The following is a 26,821-nucleotide window of genomic DNA, read 5'->3' as shown; positions in this document are numbered from 1 at the left end:
ACACTGAGTGAGTGTTGTGAGTGAGCCGTAACACGTGCCACGACAGCGGGGCACAGAATACTCGCTTCTCATTGGCTGGCGTTGTTTTCCTAACAAGTTATTTATATTCGATATATTTATAAATGTGATTTTGTATTATACGTAACAATTTTATTTCATATATACTTACAATTAAATTAAAAAAAGACATGTAACACTCCTTTTTGAAAAAGCAGAAACTTAAAAAAAATACATCTATGTTTTATAAAGAATAAAATAAAGTATAACGTTTACGCCATGGCAGTGTGTGACACGGTTACGGCACATTTATGACGCGTTTATGTCAGACTTATGATGTTTAATGTAGGTTTTTTTTGTGAGCAGGTGTGTTTAGGTGTGTATACGCTGGTACATGGTGTGTGTGTGTGTGTGTGTGTGTGTGTGTGTGTGTGTGTCAGGGCTGAAAACCATCGTGGGCGCTCTGATCCAGTCGGTGAAGAAGCTGTCTGATGTGATGATCCTGACGGTGTTTTGTCTCAGCGTGTTTGCGCTCATCGGCCTGCAGCTCTTCATGGGGAACCTGCGGCAGAAGTGTGTGTTCTGGCCAATCAGCAACGAGACCATCACGTACCTGTCCAATGGGAGCAGAGGATTCGACTTTAATGAGTACATCATGAATGATAGTGAGTGGATTTGCAATAGTGAATCCGTCAGACAGACTGCGTGTGTGTGTGTGTGTGTGTGTGTGTGTGTGTGTGTGTGTGTGTGTTTTACAAATGTAAATAATGTATTTCAGTAAAATTGACTTGTTCGCTTCCTGTTTCAGCAAATTTCTACTTCCTGCCAGACCAGGGAGATGCTTTACTGTGTGGAAACAGCTCAGATTCTGGGTGAGGCCTTACACACACACACACACACACACACACACACACAGAGTCCCCTCTGAAAGTATTGGAACACAAGGCCAGTTCTGTTGTTTGTGCTATACACTGAAGACATTTGGGTTTGAGATCAAAAGATGACGAGGTGATAGATCAGAATTTCAGCCTTCGTTTCTTCGTTTTTATTTATTGAGGTAAATGATCCGATATTACAGATCTGTGAAGGGTAAAAGTATGTGCACCTCTAGGATTAGCAGTTAATGTGAAGGTGAGATTAGAGTCAGGTGTTTTTAATCAGTGGGATGATGATCAGATGTGAGTGAGTGAGCGTCCTGTTTTATTTAAAGAACAGGGATCTATCAGAGTCTGATCTTCACAACACGTGTTTGTGGAAGTGTATCCCGACCAATGACTGAGTATAATATTTTTGTCTCGTGTTTAATCGGGTTCTTTATCTACTTTTAGGACTCGTGTGAAAATCTGATGATGTTTTAGATCATATTTATGCAGAAATGTAGAAAATTCTAAAGGGTTCACAAACTTTCAAGCACCACTGTGTATGCATGTGTACACACACACACACACACACACGCACACACAAAATAGATTTAAATCATTTCAATAATTTATTTATACAGTTGTGTATTATTTTTAATATTTAAAAAATGATATTACATATTGTTCTATTTTGTTGTATAATTTAGCATTCCTCAGTGTTTGTTCTTCATTACATTTATTCTGTATGATCTCTTCTCTTTTTGACAATTATATCATATATTATATTTATATTTATTATATATATATATATATATATATATAAACATATAGTATATTTATATTTTCACCCATCATGGTTAATTTGATAGATAAATTATGAAATTAGTCTGGAAAAAAAAAAAGAACAGTGCAACAGATTGCATAATGATTGGCAGTGGCATCTCCATGGCGACAGGAGCATTAGCCCCGCCTACCTCAAACTGGCCAAAAGTAAATAGTGAATAGTTTTACATTCAGTAATATGTTCATAAAAGTAGCTGATATTTAGGCTTTAAACCAGCAACATCTGATAGATGTGTGTGTGTGTGTGTGTGTGTGCGTATAGACGCTGTCCGGAGGGTTACACGTGCATGAAGGCAGGCCGTAACCCTAACTACGGGTACACCAGCTTTGACTCATTCGGCTGGGCGTTCCTCGCTCTCTTCAGACTCATGACACAGGACTTCTGGGAGAATCTGTACCAGCTGGTATGTTCTCATGTCTCACCTGGTCTCCTTCAGTTCTGCACTCCTGCATGTGGAGACTTCAGGTTCCTCAGCAAAAAAAAAAAAAGTTTTAGGGTCATGTTCAGAGTCGTGACGTTTACATGGGGTGAGTTCCTGGTACTCAGAGTCGGGTTATGCAGCTGCTTTCAGCTCCACGTTCAGATGATTAAAATCACCTGCATGTAGCTCACACCTCTGAGCTTACCTGCTTTTTCCTGAGTAGAAGCGTCTGAGACGGGGTTTTACTCTAACCAGCACATCTAACCAAAAACACTCACCTATAAACCTGAAGAAGTCATGGATAGAAAGTGCAGTACACATTTTTAAATTCTCCATTAAAAACTTTCCACAGTGTGAAGGAAACTGACCAAGGCATGATGGATTCGTCTGGTGGAGAAGTGTTGTTAACGACTTTAACTTTGTCTCGTTTCTATTGATTTCCTGCCGTAGACCCTTCGAGCTGCAGGAAAAACCTACATGATCTTCTTCGTGCTGGTGATCTTTGTGGGTTCCTTCTACCTGGTGAATCTGATCCTGGCTGTGGTGGCCATGGCCTATGAGGAGCAGAACCAGGCCACTATTGAAGAGGCCCAGCAGAAAGAGGAGGAGTTTAAAGCCATGTTGGAGCAGCTCAAGAAACAGCAGGAGGAGGCTCAGGTGAGCACGGTCTCCGGGGCGGAGCTACATATGAGCTCATTTTGTGGCTCCATGCCTTTTAACCCAAACATGCGTGATATGTAAATGATTAAAGGATGACGACATGGCAGTCAGAATCTTTTAGCCCAGAACCTGTGTGCTAAACTAGATAGCTTACTTAGCTAATGTTGGTGATGCACTGATGATGGTTGCTGTGGTAACGATTCAATAGATTCTGACATTTTATAAATCAGGGATTAAATGATGCAAATTAAGACTCGGTGACTGAAATCTATCAGAGACACCTGATACTGACGATAGCTTATTTTTTTATGATATTAGGTTATTAGGGATGGAAGAAGGACACTTTATTAGGAACACTTCTACACCTACTCATTCATGCAATTATCTTATCAGCCAATCATGTGGCAGCAGTGTGATATATAAACTCGTGCTGATACAGACCAGCAGGTTACGGTAATGTTCACATCAACCATCAGAATGGGGGAAAAATGTGATCTGATTTTTATCGTGGCATGATGGGCTGGTGTGAGTATTTCTATAACTGCTGATCTCCTGGGATTTTCACACACAGTGGTCTCTAGAGTTACTCTGAATGGTGCGATGAAGAAAAAACATCCAGTGAGCGACAGTTCTATGGACGGAAACGCCTTTCTGATGAGAGAGGGTCAATGGAGAACGGCCAGACTGGTTGGAGCTGACAGAAAGGCTACAGTAACTCAGATAACCACTCTGTACACTTGTGCTGAGCAGAAAAGCATCTCAGAATGCACAGCTTGAGGTGGATGGACTACAACAGCAGAAGACCACGTCAGGCTCCACTTCTGTCAGCCAAGAACAGGAAGCTGAGGCAGCAGTGGACACAGGCTTACTAAAACTGAACAGTTGAAGACTGGAGGAACGTCGCCTGGTCAGATGAAACTCGATTTCTACTGAGGAACACAGATGGTAGGGTCAGAATTTGGCACCAACAGCATGAATCCATGGACCCAACCTAATTTGTGTCAACAGTCCAGGCTGGTGGAGGTGGTGTAATGGTGTGGGGAATGTATTCTTGGCGCACGTTGGGCCTGTTAATACCAATCAGTCATCACTTGAAGGCCACAGTCTATATGAGCATTGTTGCTGGACATGTGCATCCCTTCATGGCCACAATTTTCCATCTTCTAATGGCTACTTCCAGCACGATAATGCACCACGTCACAAAGCAAACGTGATCTCAAACCGGTTTCATGAACATGACAGTGGGTTCAGTGTTCTTCAGCGGCCTTCCCAGTCACCGGATCTGAATCCAGTAGATCACCTTTGGGACGTGGTAGAACGGTAGATTCGCAGCATGAAAGTGCACCTGATAAATCTGCAGGAACTGCGTGATGCAGTCATGTCAACATGGAGCAGAATCTCTAAGGAATGTCTCCACCATCTTGTGGAATCCATGGCAGAGGAATTGAGGCTGTTTTGAGAGCAAAGGGACTGGGACTACCCAGTATTAGTCTAGTGTTCCTAATTAAGTACTCAGTGTGTGTGTGTGTGTGTGTGTGTGTATTTTATATATATATATATATATATATATATATATATATATATATATATATATATATATATATATATATACGTATATACATTCTTGTATATTTGTGAATGTTTTTTTAATGTTATTCTTGTCGTGGATCTCAGGCCAACGCAATGGCCACGTCTGCAGGGACAGTATCTGAGGATGCTGTGGAGGACGACGGAGGCGGACATCTCTCCCGCAGCTCCTCTGAGGTGTCCAAGCTGAGCTCCAAAAGTGCCAAGGAGCGACGGAACAGGAAGAAAAAGTGGAGGAAAGAGCAGGAGAAGGAGAAGGGAGACAGCGAGAAAGTGGTCAAATCTGAGTCGGATGACGGCAGCAAGAGGAGTCGCTTCCGTTTCCCAGACAACCGTCTGGGCAGAAAGACCTCCATCATGAACCAGGTAAGAAGCAGGAGTCGTCACTGGATCACCGTAACACTTTATTATTTGTATAGTGTAAATCCTTGGTGCGCAGGGGGCTGGAATAAAACTTGCCGTCCCCTCGTGCCTGCTGATTTATAAGATCTACTTGACAGATTGGAAACAGTGCTCTAGAGAATTCCCACCTTCTCTTCTCTTATATGTGCAGGTATAATTTACACTGGGGACGTGTCCCTAAAACAGTTTACGGTTGTTGTCCCCATGCGTATAAATGAATCCACACGTGTAGTGAAACATTGCTGTAGCCTTATTGGGATGGTGTTAATTTCTCAAGTTGTTATCTGTAATAAATTATCTGCTGCTTTTCTTCCTTCCTGTGCTTCATTTGTTCAGCCGTGTCGTGGTGTTCTTGCTGTGGAGCTGTTAATAAATAATAATATCTGCAGTCGTTAGTTGATTGTAGTAAAGTCAGGTTCCTCCCAGCGTGGCTCGGCTCGGCGTTGTTTTTCTGCCTCCTGTGCTGTGTGCTTTAGTGCATGTTTTCGCTGAGTCATCGTCCATTTTACCCTTGTGATTACACAAAGTGCATCAGGCTTCGTCCCAGCGATCAGACCACGTGTCTGTCTGCTCATCTATCTGAAATAAACTAGAAGTGTTTGTTTAAATGTTTATATAAACTTGTGTCCAGTTTTTATTTTCTGCGTTTTTGCGTCATTCAGGTTAAAAAGAGGAATTATCGCACACTAGACATTCGTCTGTACTGTATATTCTTTTTGTTCTCTTTTATTACACATCTCTCTGTCACTTGTGTGTGTGTTCATTTAAATCTACATTTAATTAAGTTTCTTTCCAGAGATGACTGAGCCTCTAGTTTCTCGAGTGACTGAGGTTTAGTTTCGGTTTCTGTGCGTTACCTGCTTTGAGAACAGCGCTGGATGCTGCATCACCTGTGCTGAAAGCCGTGTGTCTGGGCTTCGGTTGGAGGAAATGTGGTGCGGTCAGGGGGACGCCATGCATTCACTGTCTGAATTATTCATCCCAATTCTATAAATCTTTCATGTCCGGCTGAAAGCAGTAATATGGCCTGCACTTTTGGCAGAATGTTGAGCTCCTGTACATCTGTAGTAGGTCTGAAGTACCAGGCTGAATCTCCACCAGAGGAACAGCTTTGGCCAGGTGACTACAGGCAATTGCAGGTGGATGAAAGTGATTACAGGGAATTATAGAGCGTTATCGATTATTACAGGTAATTACATATTATTACAGGTGTTTACAGGAGATTACAGATAATTGCAGGTGACAGGAAGTGGTAGCTCAGTGGTTAAAACATTGGACTTCTGATGGGGAGGTTGTGAGTTCAAGCCCCAACACCCCCGAGCTGCTACTGTTGGGGCCCTTGAGCAAAGCCCTTAACCCTCCACTGCTCAGTTGTATAACTGAGATAAATGTAAGTCGCTCTGGATAAGGGCGTCTGCCAAATACTGTAATGTAATGATTAAAGAAGATTACAGGAGATTACAGGATCACAGAAAATTGAGGAGATTAGAGGTGATTGCAGGTGATTGCAGGTGATTGCAGGTGATTACAGGTGATTGCAGGAGATTACAGGTGATTACAGGAAATCACATCTGATTACAGGTGATTACAGGAGATTGCAGGAGATTGCACGTGATTACAGGAGATTACAGGAAATTGCAGGTGATTACAGATTACAGGAGATTACAGGTGATTACAGGAGATTACAGATGATTGCAGGTGATTACAGGAGATTACAGGTGCTTACAGGAGATTGCAGGAGATTACAGATGATTACAGGTGCTTACAGGAGATTGCAGGAGATTGCAGATGATTACAGGTGCTTACAGGAGATTGCAGGAGATTGCAGATGATTACAGGTGATTACAGGAAATTGCAGGTGATTACAGATTATAGGGGATTACAGGTGATTACAGGTGATTACAAGAGATTACAGGAGATTACAGATTACAGGAGATTGCAGGTGATTACAGGAGATTACAGATGATTACAGGTGATTGCAGGTGATTGCAGGAGATTGCAGGTGATTACAGGAGATTACAGATGATTACAGGTGATTACAGGAAATTGCAGGTGATTACAGGTGATTACAGGAAATTACAGGTGATTACAGGTGCTTACGGGAGATTGCAGGAGATTGCAGGTGATTGTAAGTGATTGTAGATGATTGCAGTAGATTACATGTGATTATCTTATTTAAAGAGTTCTATATGGAACGTTTAAGGGTTCTAAAATGTATAAATGTAAAGCAGCCAAGTTTACTTCAATGTTCTTTTGATGTAGCAGGAACGTTATTTCCTCAGCGGTGGAAGGTTGTTATGGCAGTGTTCTCTATTCGCTTGGATGTGCACTCTTACAGAGAAGGTTCCTCCACAAGGTTTCTTGTATTGTTAGTTCTCTGGGAAGTTCTGAACCCTTAGTGTTGGTAAGGGGCTGGAACTCGGGCTCGGGCTGGTGTGTTCCGGTTGGCTTCTGTTTGAGGAGAAGAGGGAGGGCAGGGAGGCGGATGAGAAATTTCACTGAGATGTTTCAGGTGTGGTCTTTTACCCAAACCTCAGTTATTTCATACCTCTGTTTAAAGGGGACAAATGGAGAACCCTTCAGAGTTCTAGATGTGACCTGGGTCGCATCACAGAGATGTCTTACACTGCGTAAAACTCACGTTAGTAAACCTTCTAACCATGATCGGAGATGATCAGTTAGCGTAGCAGATATTTCCCCATCCAGTTTCAGTTGTTCTCGACATGAGGAATTAGTTAGTGCACGTAGTTAAATGCTGTGTAATGTTTATTATTTCGATTACTTTGATTTAAAATGTCATAAGCTATGACGTATACTAATTAGTAATGATGGTTTGTGGGTCATCACACCCACTTACACAGTACGTAATGACAGTGTGGGCAATGGAACGTGATGAAGAAGAACGTCGGGGAAAACGTCTGTACATTTCTTTTAAACATTTCACTTCACATTCCACTACGTTCTCGTCTCGTTACTTTGCCTCACTTTATTTAAAAAAAACATCCCGTTCATTCTCCTGCTCACGGTCACGGTCTTCAGCTGAGCAGAATGTGGAGGAACCCATGTCCCACCCCTCTTCATCTCCCTCCACTGGCTTCCTGTAGCTGCCTGTATCAAATTCAAGGCCTTAATGCTCACGTATTCTGCACTTACGCCTCGACTCTGCGCACCCTGCTTCTCCAGAACTCGATTATAATCCTGTACTGTAGTGCGGCTCGTATTGTTCTCCGCTTGATATACCGCTTTGTTTGTATTTCCTCATTTGTAAATCGCTTTGGATTAAAAACTCGTCTGCTAAATGAATAAATGTAAATAAATGTATGTTGATGGTGTTAGCGTTCAGGCGTCATGTGATCTGAGCTTGTAGCTGAAGCGGATTCTCTCTGATACGTGCAGCAATGCAGATCTGAAGCACTTTACCAGATCAATGGCACTCCTCTCTGTGTGGGAAGTGGAACAGTCTGAGCTGAGAGGACTCCTGGGCCTGTGGCTCTGCAGTGGTCAAGCAGCCCATTAGGGAGAAGCCACTCAGACCCACCGCAGTGAAAATGCCTGCGCTAGCAGCTAGCGTTCTGCACTATCAGTGAATTTCAGCACGCAGCTAAACACTGCAGCATCACTCATCTCAGATTTTGTTTTACTAGGGTGTGCTATGCTATGCTATGCTATGCTACGCTATACGCAATGTATTTTAGCTAATTAGCGTACGTACGTGAATTTTACTGTGGCCGTGCCGCTGGAGATCCAGCAGCGAGAAGTTCTTTAACAGATTAACGCCATGAAAACCAAAACAAGCCGGTGAAATGGTATTAATGCAGGTCTGTAAAACAACGACACACCGTTGACTTTCATACAGTTTTGCAGATGTTCTCATGGATGTGAGAATATTAAAGATAAAGCAATTGTACGTTAGCAGGAAGTTATAAAACTCCCTTTGTTGGGAATTCACAGAGCAGGTTATCGCTGTGCTCGTGTTCACGCATGAATACACGCGGCTTGACTGCAGTAGAAATAAACCAGGATGTAATGTTTATTTCTTTGAAAGATGATTATTTTAAAGGCGATATGCATTTTAATCAAATGAACGGATTTATTCAGTCCTGAATAACAATGATGTTCTGAAACAATTCTGAAAGTAATCGTAAATATTTCTGCATTCTTAAATTAACGTACTTCAGAGCGGAAAAAAGCGTTAACGACATTTTCTTCCTCTAACTATGTTGTCCGTCTGTCTGTCTGTCTGTCTGTCTGTCTGTCTCTAGTCTCTGTTAAGTATACCTGGCTCGCCCTTCATGTCCCGCCATAACAGTCGCAGCTCCATCTTCAGCTTTAAGGCGCGTCCGCGGGACGTCGGCTCAGAGAACGAGTTTGCGGATGACGAGCACAGCACGGTGGAAGAGAGCGAAGACCGGCGAGGCTCCCTCTTCATCCCGTACCGGCGCAACAGCTACAGCGGTTACAGTCAGGGCTCATCACGCATCAACCCACTGGCGCCACACTCAGGCTGCAAGAGGAACAGCACGGTCGACTGCAACGGCGTGGTGTCTCTGATCGGGCCCGGTCGCCTTCTGCCTGAGGTGAAAATAGATAAGGCAGCCTCTGATGACAGTGTAAGGACGTCCACATTGGGAAGTTTACAGTATAGGCATGACGCCAGTGGCCGATCTTTATCCCGATGCATTTTGACCTAGATTTCTCTCCTGCCTTTCCGCTATCTCAATTTCTGTTCGTGTTTTTCCCTTCTCACCCTGCGCTCGCACCGGCCGCGACGTGACATAGCCGCCGTCGTGAGACGGACTGAGCGTAGACGATACGTAAATATTGAGCACAGTTTAACTTTACGCAGCCTGATGTGCTGACCCCCAGTGACAGTGACAGGTGGTGGGATGTTATCCAGGTGGTCTCGTTATCCGTATTTCTGATTCCTATGTTATTTGTTCTTGAACCAGTTGTTAAGTCTCGCTGCGCAGTTACGTTTTTGATCTGCGTAAACAGAACAGTAGATCAGTGTGAACAGACGGCGATGACCTGGAGGAAGAAGCAGTGTTTTTGCTTCGTTCTGATATGTCTACACAGTGAGGCAGTGCACCTACACGCAGTTTCCACAAGAATGTGTTACGGGATCTGTTCTATAGCCAGCCGTGTCATTTATGCCGCTATATTGCTTTAGCTAGGTGCTACTAAGGGTACCATGGAAACTGGCGGTACGCTAGAGATAAAGGTAGTGAGCTAAAACTTCGCTGTTGGTGCGAACGCAGGGTTACGTTACCCCAAACTCCACGCGTGATGTGGTGCTCTGAATGGCACAACGGTTTTCCTAAAGTCCTATACGCCTCATGCTCTCCATCCTGAACAAACAGATTTCTCTCCTTTCCCCACGTTTACTGTCTTCTTTTATCAGATCAAACCGACATAATAACCTCTTTTCATACTACTCACTATAATGTAACCAACTAACTCTATTATATGCTATATAAGTCCACCATTTTACTTCTCCTCCTCCTCCTCCTCCTCCTCCTCCTCCTGCTCTTCCTCTCCTCTCCGTCACTTCAGAACCGGTCTACTGTCCCTGTCCTCTTTTGTTCTGGTCTTGAATCCGTCGCTCCCCTTTCTCCAGATTAAACGTGCTGCAGCAGAAACCTTTCCTAACCTTTCCAGTAACAACATTTTCCTCATCTTAGCTAGCATGATAGACTGACTTCCTTATACTCTCTATCCAGGCTTTGCCTTTTCAATCTTCTCTGGTTGAGGCATGATCTCAGGCCCAGTTTCCACACGGCTTAGCCACCAGCACCACCACCACCTCCACCACCACCACCACCACCGACAACCATCTGTAATCCCAAACCCCTCATACAGTCGACGCAGAACCGTACTAACCCGTATAGTTTCTGTATCATTACACGGAACAGTTTGTGGGGTTTTTCATGGCCTTTAATTTGGCTCTTTCATGCATTAAAACAAGTGCAAACTTTCAATAAACAAACAAGTATAAGCTGACTGACAAACACTGTCCTGTCACTTACGCATACAAATTAACCCTGAAATTTATCACCATGAACGTCTCATAACTTCAGTGTAGCAGTAAAAGCTGTTAATATGAATGAGAAACATCTCCAGTTGTTCATTTATTATAAAATTGTTTGGTTACAGATGGAGGTGTGTGTGTGTGTGTGTGTGTGTGTGTGTGTGTGTGTGTGTGGTGGTGGAGACTGGGCCTTAAAGTGTTTGAATTAACTTCCTGTTCTAACGTGTGCATGTTCATGCATGTGGACTTTGTGATTTGGACAGAAGTGTAAAATCAGTCGTATCTGGCAACCGGACCCTCCGTGATGGCTGAAGCATGTCGCGCTGTTGTTGAGGTAGAACAGAGGAGATGCAGTGCAGGTGCTGAAGATCAGTGCAGGTTTTATGTAGGAATACCTGACTTTTGCAGAAAGGGATCCAGTTTAAGGTTGGGTTTGAGTGTGAAGGTAAATGATTCGGAGTAAAGTTTGATGTTCAGGTGTTCAGGCTGCTGAAGTCTCAGAATGTTCGTCTGTGCTGTTGGAGGAAGGAGATGTGTAGATTATAAGTGAGCGATACAGATCAACTTGTGCAGATCTACATCGTTATTCAGAAATGGGGTTTCGGGGAGAAATGAACCACAGGTTTGGAATTTTTAAAACAGACGTTAAGAAAGGCTTTATTTGCATATCCCAGCCTGTTAGGATGTTGGGGTCAGAGGTCAGGGTTATGGCGCAGGGTCAGAGCGCAAGGTCACAGCGCAAGGTCAGGGTCAGAGCGCAGGGTCCGCTGTAGGTATAATTTGGTGTTATTTTATTTTTTAAATAATTTTTTATTGCTATGTTTTTTAACTTTAGTTTTTAGATCATTATTTTACTTTTGATTTCTTTTTAAATTTCAGGTTAGTTCATTTCGCTATAGCATTTATTCAACTTCTATTTGTTTGATTATTTAGAGATATTTTAATTTCAGTTATATATATATTTATTTATCAATGTTAGTGAATCTGTAGTTTAGTTAGTTTTCCGTCATTGATCGTCGCTACAGGATTTATTCACCTTTTTGAAAGCTATTTTAATTTGGATGTAACGTTGGTGTCAGTTTTAGTTTTAGTCACTTTATACTTTTATCATCTTTTAGTGTGATTTGTTAGCCTCGTAGGGTTTTATTTTTATCGCGCTTTTATACGGTGTAATTTAGTGTGTGTTAGTGTTGGTGCGAGCGGACGTTGCAGAGCTGGATGTGGGATATTTAGAGACGAATGCAGGAAGACACACCCAGGGGACAATAAAATAAGATAAAAGACCGAGACAGTGAGCGTGTCCTGGTTTGTGTATGTAGCGTAAAAGCAAAAACAAACCTAACAAATTTATTTGTTGTCACAGTTGTTTATTTTACATTCAGTTTATTAATTGTGTTGAATTTTAGCTTGCATTGTCTACGATAACGCTTGTATGATAGCAGTGACATTTCTAAAAGTGGTGGTGTTATTAGTATTATTAGTATTATTCTTATTGTTAGTACAGACGAGTGATATGACGGAGACGGGGCGTGTGATGAGGATTAGCTGGGAGTGAGATGTTGAGTCAGGCGTGTGGGAGGAAGCTCGGAGACGGTGTGTTTTGGTGTGATGAAGAGGATGAAGATGAGTCTTGTACTGTGTGTTAGTGTGTTTTTGCCTCTTCCTCATTCTTCCCTCTCTTGTACAGACGACTGAGGTGGACATGAAGGGGAAACACTCCGGGTCTCTCATGGTGTCCGTGGACCAGCTGAACACGTCGTTTGGGCGTAAAGAGCGAGCGAACAGCGTGATGACCGTCATCACTAACACACTAGTGGAGGGTAGCGTACCTCCCACGAGTCTCATCTGCTTGTTCTCTCTGCATTCTCATCTTCAGGTGCTCGGCCTTTGGTTTTTGAACCCTATATTTTCTTTGCTGTTCCTCACACAGAGCTCGAGGAGTCTCAGCGGAAGTGTCCTCCATGCTGGTACAAGTTCGCCAACAGGTTTCTGATCTGGCAATGCTGTCCACTCTGGTTGAAAATTAAGGAGATAGTCAATCTGATAGTGTTCGACCCGTTTGTGGATTTGGCCATTACTATATGTATCGTACTCAACACCGTGTTCATGGCGATGGAGCACTACCCCATGAGCCCAGAGTTTGAGGCGGTTCTGTATGTAGGAAATCTGGTAAGTCAGATCTCAAATGGATGATAAACCCAATGTTCTCCCAATGTTCTCCCAATGTTCTCCCAATGTTCACGGTGTAGAATAAACAGCACAAGAAACATTTACATCCCTTGTTCACTTCTAATTTAAACTGAAGTCACGCTGAACTGAAATCCAAACTACATCATTTCCATTTTGATTTTATTTATAATCGTTGTGACGGTGCAGGCGTTAGAGAAATCCAGATGTAGGTTTAGATTTATCCCTAATGTACAAGCCAGAGGTGACAGCGATGATGGAAACCTCCCTGAGATGACACGAGGAAGAAACCTTCAGAGGAACCAGATTCAGAATGGAACCCGTCCTCATGTGGGTGACACCGGACAGTGCGGATATAAATCCTCACAGTGTACAGACGTAAAGACGGACAGTACTGAGTGTGTTTACAGGATGTTCGGTAAGAGCAGAGCGGGTCGTAGTCAGACTCGACCGCTTAAGCCCAAAAACAATATGAGTATTTACGTGGGGAAAGTTCCTGGTATTAAGAGTCGGGTTCTGCAGCTGCTTTAGTGGATTTTCTGAGTTTCACGTGCAGTAGTTTTTTTTATTTATTATTGTGTTATTCTTATTTACAGAGTGTTAGATTAGTGACCTGACGTTTGAACTTGTTTTGAATCATCACATAACTGAGTCACGTGGCACAATTTTGGGGGGAAAACTGAAACTGCCTTGTCCTCTTATCTACTGTCTTCCACTTCCTGTTTGTCTTTTTTACGAGACCCTTTCCCTTTGTCTCCTAATACTCTCACCTTAAGCACATATATAAACCTGTTCTGTGGAGAATAAAGTCCTGTGTGTGGTGCTTTTCTAGTAAACTAATCACAACGTGGGGGTGTGATACTCCACCCGGCACTGTCACCACCCACAGTTGATTATTTTTCTATTACAGCATGTTTCCACGTGTGTTAGTCCTCTAGTACTATAGCAGTTTACTAACAATCACACATTTTTATCTGTTACAGAACAATACATGATATTTTTATCTGTTTATAGTTATATTTAACGTTGGTAAAGGAAGTTGTCACTTACATTATAGCAGCTATAAACCGTCGTTCCCTCACCAGCCCTCTCTTTATTTCTTTCTCTTGACGTTAATAAGACAAAAAAACCCTCCTGTCTTGAAGATGTCAGAAAGCTCAAAGTTATAGCTGTTACAAAGCGCTGACACTGGAGACTCCTTCCGTATGTTACATAAATCTCACCTTGTTTTTTTAATCCTTTGATGTCGAGTGTTCACCATACGAGTCTCGCACTACTGTCAGAGCTGCTGTTATAGAAAATTAATCAACAAATTCTGACCAATCACAGTCCAGAACTTTAACCATAAATGTTGAGCTGTAGTTTGTATTAAAATGTGTAAATGGTGAAGCAGGTGTAGTGTCTTTCACTCTGTGTTTCTGCTTCCAGGTGTTCACTGCCATTTTCACAGCCGAGATGGTCGCGAAGCTCGTAGCGATGGACCCGTATTACTACTTCCAGGAGAGCTGGAACATATTCGATGGCTTCATCGTGAGCCTGAGTTTGGTGGAGTTGATGCTCGCTGATGTTCAGGGATTGTCGCTGCTGAGATCCTTCAGATTGGTGAGTGTGTGTTTGTGTGTTTGCACGTCTAATAGACCGTGATTCGTTATAGATCATTACGTAAAGTATGGTTTCATGTAACGATCAGGTAATGCGCATGTGTTTTGATGGTTATTAAACAACAAAATTAAGCAAAGGATTGTTCTTCTGGACCAAGAAAAATTTCATGTGATTTCTGAAGAGAGAAGAGATTTAATTAATAGCTGCTCACGTACAGGGCGAATTTTTTAATTTGTTTTATTTTTTAAAAATTCTGTTATTAGGGGTCCAAGCACCAAATAATATTTCTGCTAGGAAGTTGTGGAGACATGAAAGTTGTTGGTAGGTAGGCCCTGCTGCTACACATGGTGAGTGAGATGAGCCTGATTGGCCTCAAGGGGGAGCTGCAGCACAGTATTTAACATTTTGACTCATAACTCCTGCTAGCTTAGACATGAATTTCAGACTTCTGTAGGATCTTTTCCCCGTACTCCCACTACACACTGTTTTCAAATCAAGCTTGAGTGAGAAGACAAAAAATTATCGAAAGGATTTTTCTTTAAAGGCAATTTTCTTTAATGTGGTACTGTAATCGACCGCAAACACGCCAAGCAGGAAGCAAGCTACTGTACAGTGCCCTCCATTAATATTGGCACCCTTGGTAAATATGAGCTGTGAAAGCTGTGAAAAATTGTCTTTATTTTTTAACCTTTTGATCTTTTCTTTAAAAAAAAAAAAATCCCCCAAAATACTCTGCTCTCATGGATATCAAACAATTGCAAACACAACACAGGTTTATCACAAAAAACCTCTTTGTTAAATATAGGTGTGCATGTTCAGCAGAAATATTCAGAAGAAATGTTCAGCAGAAATGTTCAGAAGAAATGTTCAGTAGAAATGAAACTGGAGATTGTCTGTTTGAGCTGAAATTTAAAAAAAGGGAGAAAAAAAATATTGGTGTGCAACAATTATTCCTACCCTTTTAGTCAGTACTTTGTGCTAGCTCGCTTTGCCAAGATAACAGCTCTGAGTCTTCTCCTATAACGCCTGATGAGGTTGGAGAATACATGGCGAGGGATCTGAGAGCGTTCCTCCATACAGAATCTCTCCAGATCCTTCACATTTCGAGGTCCACACTGGTGGACTCTCCTCTTCAGTTCACCCCACAGGTTTTCCATGGGGTTCAGGTCAGGGGACTGGGATGGTCATGGCAGGAGCTTGATTTTGTGGTCAGTAAACCATTTTTGTGTTGATTTTGATGATGTTTTGGATCATTGTCCTGCTGGAAGATCCAACCATGGCCCATTTGAAGCTTTCTGGCAGAGGCAGTCAGGTTTTCATTTAATATCTGTTCATATTTGATCGAGTCCATGATGCCATGTATCCTAACAAAATGTCCAGGTCCTCTGTCAGAAAAACAGCCCCAAAACATTAAAGATCCACCTCCATATTTAACCGTGGGCATGAGGTACTTTTCCATATGGCTACCTCTCTGTGTGCTCCAAAACCTCCTCTGGTGTTTATTGTCAAAAAGCTCTATTCTGGTTTCATCTGACCATAGAACCCGATCCCATTTGAAGTTCCAGTAGTGTCTGCACACTGAAGACGCTCGGGTTTGTTTTTGGATGAGAGTAGAGGCTTTTTTCTTGAAACCCTTCCAAACAGCTTGTGGTGATGTAGGTGACTTCAGATTGTAGTTTTGGAGACTTTCTGACCCCAAGACACAACTAACTTCTGCAGTTCTCCAGCTGTGATCCTTGGAGGTGTTTTATCCACTCGAACCGTCCTCTTTAGTGTGTTGAGACGATATAGACACACGTCCAATTCCAGGTCGATTCATAACATTTCCAGTTGACTGGAACTTCTTAATTATTGCCCTGATGGTGAAATGGGCGTTTTCAATGCTTGTGCTATTTTCTTATAGACACGTCCCATTGTGTGAAGCTCAATAACCTTTTGCTGCACATCACAGCTATATTCCTCGCTCTTACCCATTGTTATGAATGACTAAGGGAATTTGGCCTTTGTGTTACCTCATATTTATACCCCTGTGAAACAGGAAGTCATGGTTCAACAATTTCCTTTTCCTGGTCACCCAGGTGTACTAAAAAAATTTAAAATATCAATAGGAATATATTTCAAATATATTTTTCTCATATGAAGCCAATAATTGTTGCACACCTACATTTAACAAAGATTTTTTTTTAATAAACCTGTGTTGTGTTTGTAATTGCTCGATATCCATGAGAGCAGAGTATTTTTGTGATTTTTTTTAAACAAAAGATCAAAAGGTTAAACAATAGAGACAATTTTTTACAGCCTTCTTTGGTCATATTTACCAAGGGTGCCAATATTAGTGGAAGGCACTGTATATCTCTGCTGATTTTGTGTGTTGAGAGTAATGATGATGGTCAGTAGGGAAATATATAGTTTCTCTGCACCACTTGTGCTATAAAGTTGAAATTTTGCATGCTACCTGGTTCTTAAGGGGTACCTGATCATTGGAAAAACATGGCCTCCATTAGCCAATCAGCTTTCAGCAGCCAGCTTGTCAGAGGCCTACAAAAGACATTAAATGTATGCATTTGAGCTACGTTCCCCTTTTGTTCTCCTTTAGCTGAGGGTTTTCAAACTGGCAAAGTCGTGGCCCACTCTGAACATGCTGATCAAGATCATCGGGAACTCTGTGGGCGCTCTGGGAAACCTGACCCTGGTGCTGGCCATCATCGTCTTCATCTTCGCCGTGGTGGGCATGCAACTGTTTGGGAAGAGCTACAAGGACTGTGTGTGTAAAATTGCCTCAGATTGTGACCTGCCGCGCTGGCACATGCACGACTTCTTCCACTCGTTCCTGATTGTGTTCCGCGTGCTGTGTGGAGAATGGATCGAGACCATGTGGGACTGCATGGAGGTGGCAGGACAGACCATGTGCCTCACCGTTTTTATGATGGTCATGGTCATTGGAAACTTAGTGGTGAGTTTAAATCATCTTCCACCAGGGGTGTAGGAGCAATTTAGAACATGGGGGGGGGGGGGACCTAAAACCTCAACTGCTCAGGTGTATAAATGAGAGAAACATAAGTCACTCTAGATAAGGACGTCTGCCAAATGGCGTAAATGTAAACTCCATACAACTTACAGACTCGTCCTCCTCAGTCTTTTCTCCTGCTGTTCATCCTCCGCTGTCCTCTTCCTCTTAAAATACTGTAGGACGCTCATTTCTGTGTGAACATATTGACTACCATTAAATCGTTTCTGGACATGTAGCAGTGGCACATTGCAGTTTTGGTGTGCTAGCTAGCTTACAAACTTACGCATATTTGACAGTTTCATAGGCTAAATAATTCTGTCGACAACAAAACTGTCATCAAAACCAGCAAACAATGAGTGGTTTCATCGGCAGAGACCGATGAAACCAGAGCGTCTGAACGCTGTGTCGTAACTGCCATGACCTCCGGACGTGAGTTTTTCAACGAATGGTCACGGAATATTCGAGTCGTCTACAGATGAATCCGCTTTCATTGTGTAAGAGTAGCCACGTCTCTGAAAATCCATACCAGGGTTTTCCTGGTTAGCTCGCACTGACAGACACTACTCCAGTCTGACCCCTGCACTTATTATAGCCAAAGGTTAAAAAAAAATAAAAAATTAAATGATGTTTCTAAAAGTTGGGGAATGGATTGGTTTGGAGACTCAGAAATCTGCAGCGCTGATATGTCCACCCCATGTATAATGGCTCCTGTGCCCATGTCTCCCACTGTTTCTTTACACTTTCACACTTTATTTAAGGCAAGTCTTCATAATAAACTGTTTAGAACTGACATGAACTTACCACCATGGTCACATATATGAAAAGATACAAAAGTTAGGGCTCAGGAAGGAGCAGGTTTAAGGGGAGGGGCTAGTGCTCATTCTTTAAATAAGACTTCTGTCATATGTCATTGAATGAAATCCAACCACATCACCATTGTTTATTTGAATTAGTTTGAATTGCTCATGTAATCAGGTTCAATCTATCATGATGATCAGTTCTGATGTCATGTATGCTTTATAAATTAATATGCATTTACTGCAACTATATGGTGTACTATATGAGCATGTATATACCGTGGGTCTTATGTGTGCTATATCACTGCATCCCTTAATCTCGTTTAAAAAAAAGAGCTATTGATTGTATTGCGATACACCACGGTCCTGCTGAGCGAGTCTCCTCCGTTCCTCTCTCCCAGGTGCTGAATCTGTTCCTGGCTCTGCTGCTCAGCTCGTTCAGCGCTGATAATTTGGCTGCCACTGATGACGACGGGGAGATGAACAACTTGCAGATCTCCGTGATCCGGATTAAAACGGGCATTGCCTGGACCAAAGTCCATGTGCGGCTGCTGGTGGCTCACATCCTGAAGAAGTCGCCTCTGGAGGATGAAGACAAGCCTTTGGATGACATGTACGACAAGAAACTGAACATCATTGGCAACCATACAGGAGTGGACATCAAATGTGGTGAGCTCGACTTCGTCAAGAATGGCAACGGCACCACCAGCGGCATCGGTAGCAGTGTGGGGAAGTACATGATCGACGAGGACCGCATGTCCTTCATCCACAATCCCAACCTGACTGTGCGTGTCCCGATCGCCGTCGGAGAGTCGGACTTCGAGAACCTGAACACGGAGGACTTCAGCAGCGAATCGGATGTGGAGAACAGCAAGGACGTGAGTAAGCGGGAAAGGGAATGGGGTGCGGACGAGTTGTGCAGCGGCTAGCACCGGTGCCTCATGGCTGTGCCTCGTGTCTTATTACCCTAGGACAGGGCTTGTTTGATGTATAAGCCATCAGAACACCCTGTCATGCTCCTCCAGTGAGAAATCAGTGAAATTTAGATTTAGTAAAAGTCCTGTGTTCCTATCTTTAGTTTTCTGCTGGTCGCCATGGTTTCACAGGTAGCAACAGGCTAGTGTGATGTCCACATAAACGCTGATATCTGCACAAGCTAGCGACAAAATGTCCACAAAACCACCCATATGACCACAAATCAGAGGTCATCCAACTAAACCTCATTCACTTGGATGTAGAATATGTGTGTGCACTGCGTCACTATCTGTAGCGTCAGAACGATCTGGAAACAACGTTTTGCGGTTGTGATCTTTGATATGTCGAAATAGAGCTGTGAAATCACCACATATGTTATCATTTTATTGTGGCAGTCATATACGGTGTTTTAATATCAAAAAAGCTGTAGTCGTGCTGTCCGTTTTATCTCTATACCAGTGTTATCGTGGAGAGGTGTGAATTTTTTGCCCAGCAGGGGGCTCTCACCGCTCCCCTTTCCCATCGCCCTGCTCAGCGGCAGCTCAACGCAGAGTCACGATACTCTACACACAGAAACCCAACAGTGTCCTCACAAATCTTATAACAGACTTGCAGCTGTAAAATAATGCGTTTGTGTACACCGATTGAAAAATATCCGATAAGTCGCTTCCCATCCTGCTGGCGGAACGGAACGCCGGTGTACCATGAGAAAGGGTTCGTTCACATTGTGTAACTTTTCACCACTGTGTTTGAGAAGGGCGGAGTTTCATTTCTCACTCTCGGGGGTGGGGGGGTGGGGCGTTGGGGGATAAATATAATACAGCTGAATAAAGGTGAAGATGTCTGTACCCATGAAAAAAAAAAGAATTATATCTTAAGTACAGAGACGTAGAAACAAATTCTAAAGTAACTCCACCTATTTCTAGACATTTGACTCATTCCCAGTTTAACTTTGTCGTCGTTATTATGTGTCGCTTCTTTCACGAAATAAAGTCTTGAACTTATGTTAACTTTAATTCACTTATATTTTAATCGTTATATTATTAGATAGATTCATATATTTCACTGCATGTGATCAGACGCTGATTATAACACCAGTTTTAGTGAAGCCAATTTCCGTGTGCAGATCATATAAAAGACCACACGCAGTAATTCTACAGCACTACATCACCTCACGTGTACACACACATTACAAACAAAAACCTCACGTGTACACACACATTACAAACAAAAACCTCACGTGTACACACATTACAAACAAAAACCTCACGTGTACGCACACATTACAAACAAAAACCTCACGTGTACACACACATTACAAACAAAAACCTCACGTGTACACACATTACAAACAAAAACCTCACGTGTACGCACACATTACAAACAAAAACCTCACGTGTACACACACATTACAAACAAAAACCTCACGTGTACACACACATTACAAACAAAAACCTCACGTGTACACACACATTACAAACAAAAACCTCACGTGTACACACATTACAAACAAAAACCTCACGTGTACGCACACATTACAAACAAAAACCTCACGTGTACGCACACATTACAAACAAAAACCTCACGTGTACACACACGTTACAAACAAAAACCTCACGTTTACACACATTACAAACAAAAACCTCACGTGTACGCACACATTACAAACAAAAACCTCACGTGTACACACATTACAAACAAAAACCTCACGTGTACGCACACGTTACAAACAAAAACCTCACATGTACGCACACGTTACAAACAAAAACCTCACGTGTACACACACGTTACAAACAAAAACCTCACGTGTACACACATTACAAACAAAAACCTCACGTGTACACACACGTTACAAACAAAAACCTCACGTGTACACACACATTACAAACAAAAACCTCACGTGTACACACACATGACAAACAAAAACCTCACATTTACACACATTACAAACAAAAACCTCACGTGTACACACACATTACAAACAAAAACCTCACGTGTACACACACATTACAAACAAAAACCTCACGTGTACACACACGTTACAAACGAAAACCTCACGTTTACACACACACTACAAATGAAAACATCACGTTTATACACACATTACAAACAAAAACATCACGTGTACACACACATTACAAACGAAAACCTCATGTTTACACACACACTACAAACGAAAACCTCACGTTTACACACACATTACAAACGAAAACCTCACGTTTACACACACATTACAAACAAAAACACAGATCATCATGTATTAAACAGATTAACTGTCAGATTTTGTCCAGAACATTGTGGAAATGACCCGAGCGAGCGTCACTATTCACCATCAGAAGACCTGTTTCTGTGGTTTCCTTACCTCACTCGTACACGAGTTCGATGCGTCTTGGTGAGATTTCCAAGTGTAAACATTTCCGCAGTTAATTTCCTCTTATCCAGGACACTTTGAACTCGTGCTCAGTTCTCAATGCTTTGTGACTTTCTTCTTTCCTCGAGGTCGTTGAACTGAAAACTACACCGCCACTGACAAGCTGCTGAACTGACGCGTCTGTCAGCTGAAAATATGATGGAGATGTATTTTATTCAATTCTACATGGATTTGAAAAGGGCCCGCTCGTGCTTATTACACTAGATCAATAACGAATATTGTTATTATTTTATAAGAAAGTACTTTTGGTAATTTTTCATAAAGCACAGTTGGTCTTACACACGTGACGTGGTAAAGCTTTTAATTTGTTATTGACATTCATTATACTTGGCAACCATACTTCCTAAAGAAACGAGCTAATAATGTAATCAGCTGAACTCAGGTTAGTGATTGTAAATATTGGCACCCATTCAACAAAAACTTGTACATTGTTAAATTTGACCAGTTGTGTCTGTGTTGTCTGGTGTTCGGTGTAGCGTCGCGTCGGCCATCTGACTTGCATCGGAGAAGCTAAAATAATCCTGTTGTATTTAGTGTAGTGTTCTGGGTGACGTCATGGTGACATCATCTCTTAATGTTGAAGCAAACCAAAGCCAGGAGTGTGAAATGACTTTGAAGGCTGTGCTGGAAGTCAGAAAGGTTCTGTTTTGGCTTTGTGATTGTGGAAAATGGGGGGGTTGTAGGGGGGTGATGATTTTAGTGAATTATGGACAGTCATTTGTAAAAGCTCACTGCTCTACCCACATCAGCGCAGGAGAAACAGCTGGATGGAGGAGCCGGCCCTGTGACGACGTGATATCCGAGGCGAAAGTTCTGCAGTTTGTGTGAGTAGATTAAAGGCGGTGAATTAAAACAGGACAAAGGTGCGGAGTCAGGAAGAGTAGATTACGGCGGTATCACGCAGCAGATTCACGCTGCGTAGGCGGTACAGCCGTAGCGTTGGGCTCGGCTACTGCCGTGATTTATTGCCTCCCTGCTTCTGCTGAGTGCTTCTCCACTCCGAGCTTCTTCGCTCAGCCAGAGAACAGTCGCAGTCCAGGACATGATGTAATGTTTCGCTTTATTGCTTTGATTTCTTTCGTGTGCGCATGTGGGAGTATCAGAAGCACATATATATATATATATATATATATATATATATATATATATATATATATATATATATATATATATACAATCACTGACCACTTTATTACATTTACTACATGTACCAAATATGACAGTATTACAAATGTTTGACTTATTATCTTTTATGCAGACGCTATCTTCATCAGGCTGCACATGAATCCAACAGAGCTCGTCACAGAGATAGAGAGTGTGTCTGTATCTAGTCCAGTGAATCATTCTGGTGTATGTTGTGGTGGCACCAGGCTGAGAAGGTCAGTTCAGAGCTCTATATTCCTGGCCACTAGACTGTGTCCTGAGTCTGACCTGGGGTCTCCATGCAAGCGGGACATGCCTGATACCGGGAGCCAACATGTCCTTGTAAGGTGTCCAGAAAACATCAGCTAGTTCCTCTTGATTCAGAGGTTCTCCTGGATTATCACCTTGACATAGAGATTAAGCCCTCAATCCTGCATGTCCGCTGCCTGTACTTACAGCCTTGTTCTTACTCTTACTACCTACAGCTTGTAACCCTAGCTGACTGACTGACTGATAAACAGAGAGCTTCGTCCACAAACTGAGCTCCTCCGTCACCACCACAGACTGGTACAGCTGCTACTTCTGACCCAGTCTCCTGCTTCCATAACTCAGGAATAAAATCCCAAGATACTGAGATTGGATTGCATGAAGTATTCCTGCAGTACCTCCTACAACTACTAGCACACAATCACAAATCCCGACGGCACATGTAGATCGGATTAGCATATGCCCATGCCGCTCGCCGGTCCAGTGTTCAACGGCCTGGGTAGAACCTGCGTTGTTCATCCTGAATACGTTGACTAAATCTGGTACCATCCCTGCAGCCTTGTCACTGTGAAGATCTTCAAGCACTACAGTAACCTCAGCCACAGAGATGGCCTCCAAGGCACTGCCTCCTAAAGGGATGGCATGTTCACTGGGTTACGGAGTTCCTTCGAGTTCTTCTTCCATCGCTCGACAAAATCCCCAGCAGAGGTCAACATTTGCACTTGGTCTCATCTCTCAGTCAGGACGCATGGAACAGTTTTGTGCCCTCACCAAACTCCTTCTACGCCCGAGCTTCTGCTTCTGGAGCTGCTTTTTCTACAGTCCTTTTTCTAGCTGTCTTATGTCTCAGATGAATCAGACGTGCCCTCCATGAGCGTTACTCAGGAGGCCTGCTACTTCAGCCTGGCAGCTTCCCTCACCACTGGAGTCCACCAGAGCGTCCGAGTCACCACCGTGTCCCCTGTTCATTCAGATTCAGTGTCTCTGACCTTCACTCAGTACACGTGAGAAACCCATACAGAGGTGCGTGTTAAATACGTGTCGCACCAAAGCTTCTGTCAGACACTCTGGAGGCCGTCCGGGTTCATGAGGGAAATCTGGTAATTAAGAGATGACGACTCCGAGAGTCCAATCTGAGCTGTTAATCTTTTTGAAGTCAGAAATGGATTGCTTCCATGGAAACACACGCAATGTCTTAATGTCTTTCAGAGTCAGAGCTTCCCAACTGGTGCTTACAGAATCAGAGGAGATGTGACGCAATTGCAATGTGGTTTTTATTATTATTTTTTTAAGTCATTGAAAATTGCTGTGGTAGAAGCAGAATAAAACACTTCAGGGTGTGAGGTTCTCCGAAACTAATCGACTCCGGGGTCGGTGACATCACCACGCTCTGGGCCGCAACACGCCGTCCTTTAGATCTGCACACATTAGCTCTGTCTGTCTCTCTCGCCATTTCTCTCTCTCTGTCTGTCTCTCTCTCCTTTTCTCTCTCTCTGTGTCTGTCTCTCTCTCTGTCTGTCTCTCTCTGTCTCTCTCTCTCTGTTCTTTTCTCTCTCTCTGTCTGTCTTTCTCTGTCTGGCTCTCTCTGTCTGTCTCTCTCTCTCTGTCTGTCTCTCTTTCCCTGTCTGTCTCTCTCTCTTTTTCTCTCTTTCTCTGTCTGTCTCTCTCTGCTCTTGGACACACATATAAACAGAGTTTATTTGTGTATAAGTGAGAGAGGTGTGTGTGTGTGTGTGTGTGTGTGTGTGTGTGTGTGGGTCACCTTGACCCAGTTTACAGCGACAGATCCAGTACAGCTGGACTACACGTGTCGAGAGCTGAACACAGATCCAGTAATGTTGTAACAGGTAATGTCAGGCAGCCAATCAGGGCGAGGCTGGGAGGATCTGAGTCTGTGATTGGTCAGGGTGGATCAGTGAGGACTGCAGTGGTGGTGTGCGAGTGCTCTTTGATTCTATTACTGCTCCTGTGTGTGTGTGTGAGTGTGAGTGCTGACAATAGGGATTTTGTAAAACTGCAGAGTCATGCAGGCCCTGCAGATGGAAACGTGTCTGTGAGAGGCTTGGTATCGGACTGTCTGAGTGCAGGGATCAGACGTGTGTCTCTGACGTTCACGCTGTGCTGCTGCAGGACGTCCGAATCCCCTGCAGAAACCGGCTGAAATGCGCCACATAACATCTGCAGTTCACTTTAATTTACTGACGTTATTCAAATATAATGTTGTTTCTTTAGGTCTCATCTTGTTTTATTTTCAGTTTGTTTTCTTAAATCTGAAAAATAATAAGCATTCAGTTATAATTAAGGAATAAAACTGTTGGGGGCATGCGGTTATAATAACCACTGTTTATTTATTACAGTATGATGTCATACTTTTTATCTTTTTATAGTTACATTTAATGTCTTATGCAGCAAATTAGTTCCTGTTGTTGTTTACGTTATAGCAGCTATAAACACTCGTTCCCTCACCATCCCTCTCTTTCTATTCCCTCTCTCTATTCCCTCTATTTATTCTCTCTCTATTCTATCTCTTTATTCCCTCTCTCTATTCTATCTCTTTATTCCCTCTTTCTATTCCCTCTCTTTATTCTCTCTCTATTCTATCTCTTTATTCTCTCTCTTTATTCCCTCTCTCTATTCTCTCTCTTTATTCCCTCTCTTTATTCCCTCTCCCTATTCCCTCTCTTTATTCTCTCTCTATTCTCTCTCTCTATTCCCTCTCTTTATTCCCTCTCTTTATTCTCTCTCTATTCTGTCTCTTTATTCCCTCTCTCTATTCTCTCTCTCTATTCTCTCTCTTTATTCTCTCTCTCTTTATTCCCTCTCTTTATTCCCTCTCTCTATTCTCTCTCTTTATTCCCTCTCTTTGTTCTCTCTCTATTCTCTCTCTTTATTCCCTCTCTCTATTCCCTCTCTTTATTCTCTCTCTTCTCTCTCTTTTTCTCTCTCTACTCTCTCTCTATTCTCTCTCTCTTTTCTCACTCTCTATTCCATCTCTTTATTCCATCTCTTTATTCCCTCTCTTTATTCTCTCTCTCTATTCATTAATGAAGATGTGGGAAAACTTAAAGTTACAGCTTTACCTCTGACTGTTACAAAGCTCTGACACTGGAGATTCCTTCCGCACATGTTACAGTAAACATCTCCTCACAAAATATTTTTTCTCTTTCTTTCCTTCAGCTTGATACGAGCTCGTCGGAGGGCAGCACTATAGACATAAAGCCGGAGGAGGAGGAAGCAGGGGTGGTGGAGGTGGTGGAGGAGTATCTGGACCCGGAAGCGTGCTGGACGGACGGTGAGCTATGGGACAATTAAAGAACAAGTCTCCCGTCTCTCTGATCGGTTTCTGTTTCCATACGAATCTGTGTTCATGTCTAAACACTTTACTGTACACTCACACTGACCACACTGACCACACTGATCACACTGATCACACTGACCACACTGATCACACTGACCACACTGACCACACTGACCACACTGATCACACTGACCACACTGACCACACTGATCACACTGACCACACTGACCACACTGATCACACTGATCAAGATGTTACTGTACACTCACACTGACCACACTGACCACACTGATCACACTGACCACACTGATC

General features: G+C 42.8%; 1 protein-coding gene across 1 annotated transcript in view; it reads left to right on the top strand.

The window, feature by feature from the left end:
* The window catches only part of scn8ab (sodium channel, voltage gated, type VIII, alpha subunit b), a 96,807-nt gene that overhangs the window by 36,680 nt on the left and 33,306 nt on the right, over positions 1-26,821 (top strand). Inside the window, exons 7-18 of the mRNA XM_053636436.1 lie at positions 438-662; positions 806-869; positions 1,963-2,104; positions 2,573-2,779; positions 4,457-4,735; positions 9,034-9,381; positions 12,487-12,619; positions 12,730-12,968; positions 14,415-14,588; positions 17,185-17,541; positions 18,797-19,273; positions 26,389-26,503. Coding sequence (XP_053492411.1) covers positions 438-662; positions 806-869; positions 1,963-2,104; positions 2,573-2,779; positions 4,457-4,735; positions 9,034-9,381; positions 12,487-12,619; positions 12,730-12,968; positions 14,415-14,588; positions 17,185-17,541; positions 18,797-19,273; positions 26,389-26,503 — 2,760 coding nt within the window. The remainder of the gene's footprint in view (positions 1-437; positions 663-805; positions 870-1,962; positions 2,105-2,572; positions 2,780-4,456; positions 4,736-9,033; positions 9,382-12,486; positions 12,620-12,729; positions 12,969-14,414; positions 14,589-17,184; positions 17,542-18,796; positions 19,274-26,388; positions 26,504-26,821) is intronic.

This window comes from Ictalurus furcatus, chromosome 11 (genome assembly GCF_023375685.1).
Source record: "Ictalurus furcatus strain D&B chromosome 11, Billie_1.0, whole genome shotgun sequence".
Lineage (NCBI taxonomy): Eukaryota > Metazoa > Chordata > Actinopteri > Siluriformes > Ictaluridae > Ictalurus > Ictalurus furcatus.
This window is presented reverse-complemented; position numbering and strand designations above follow the sequence as displayed.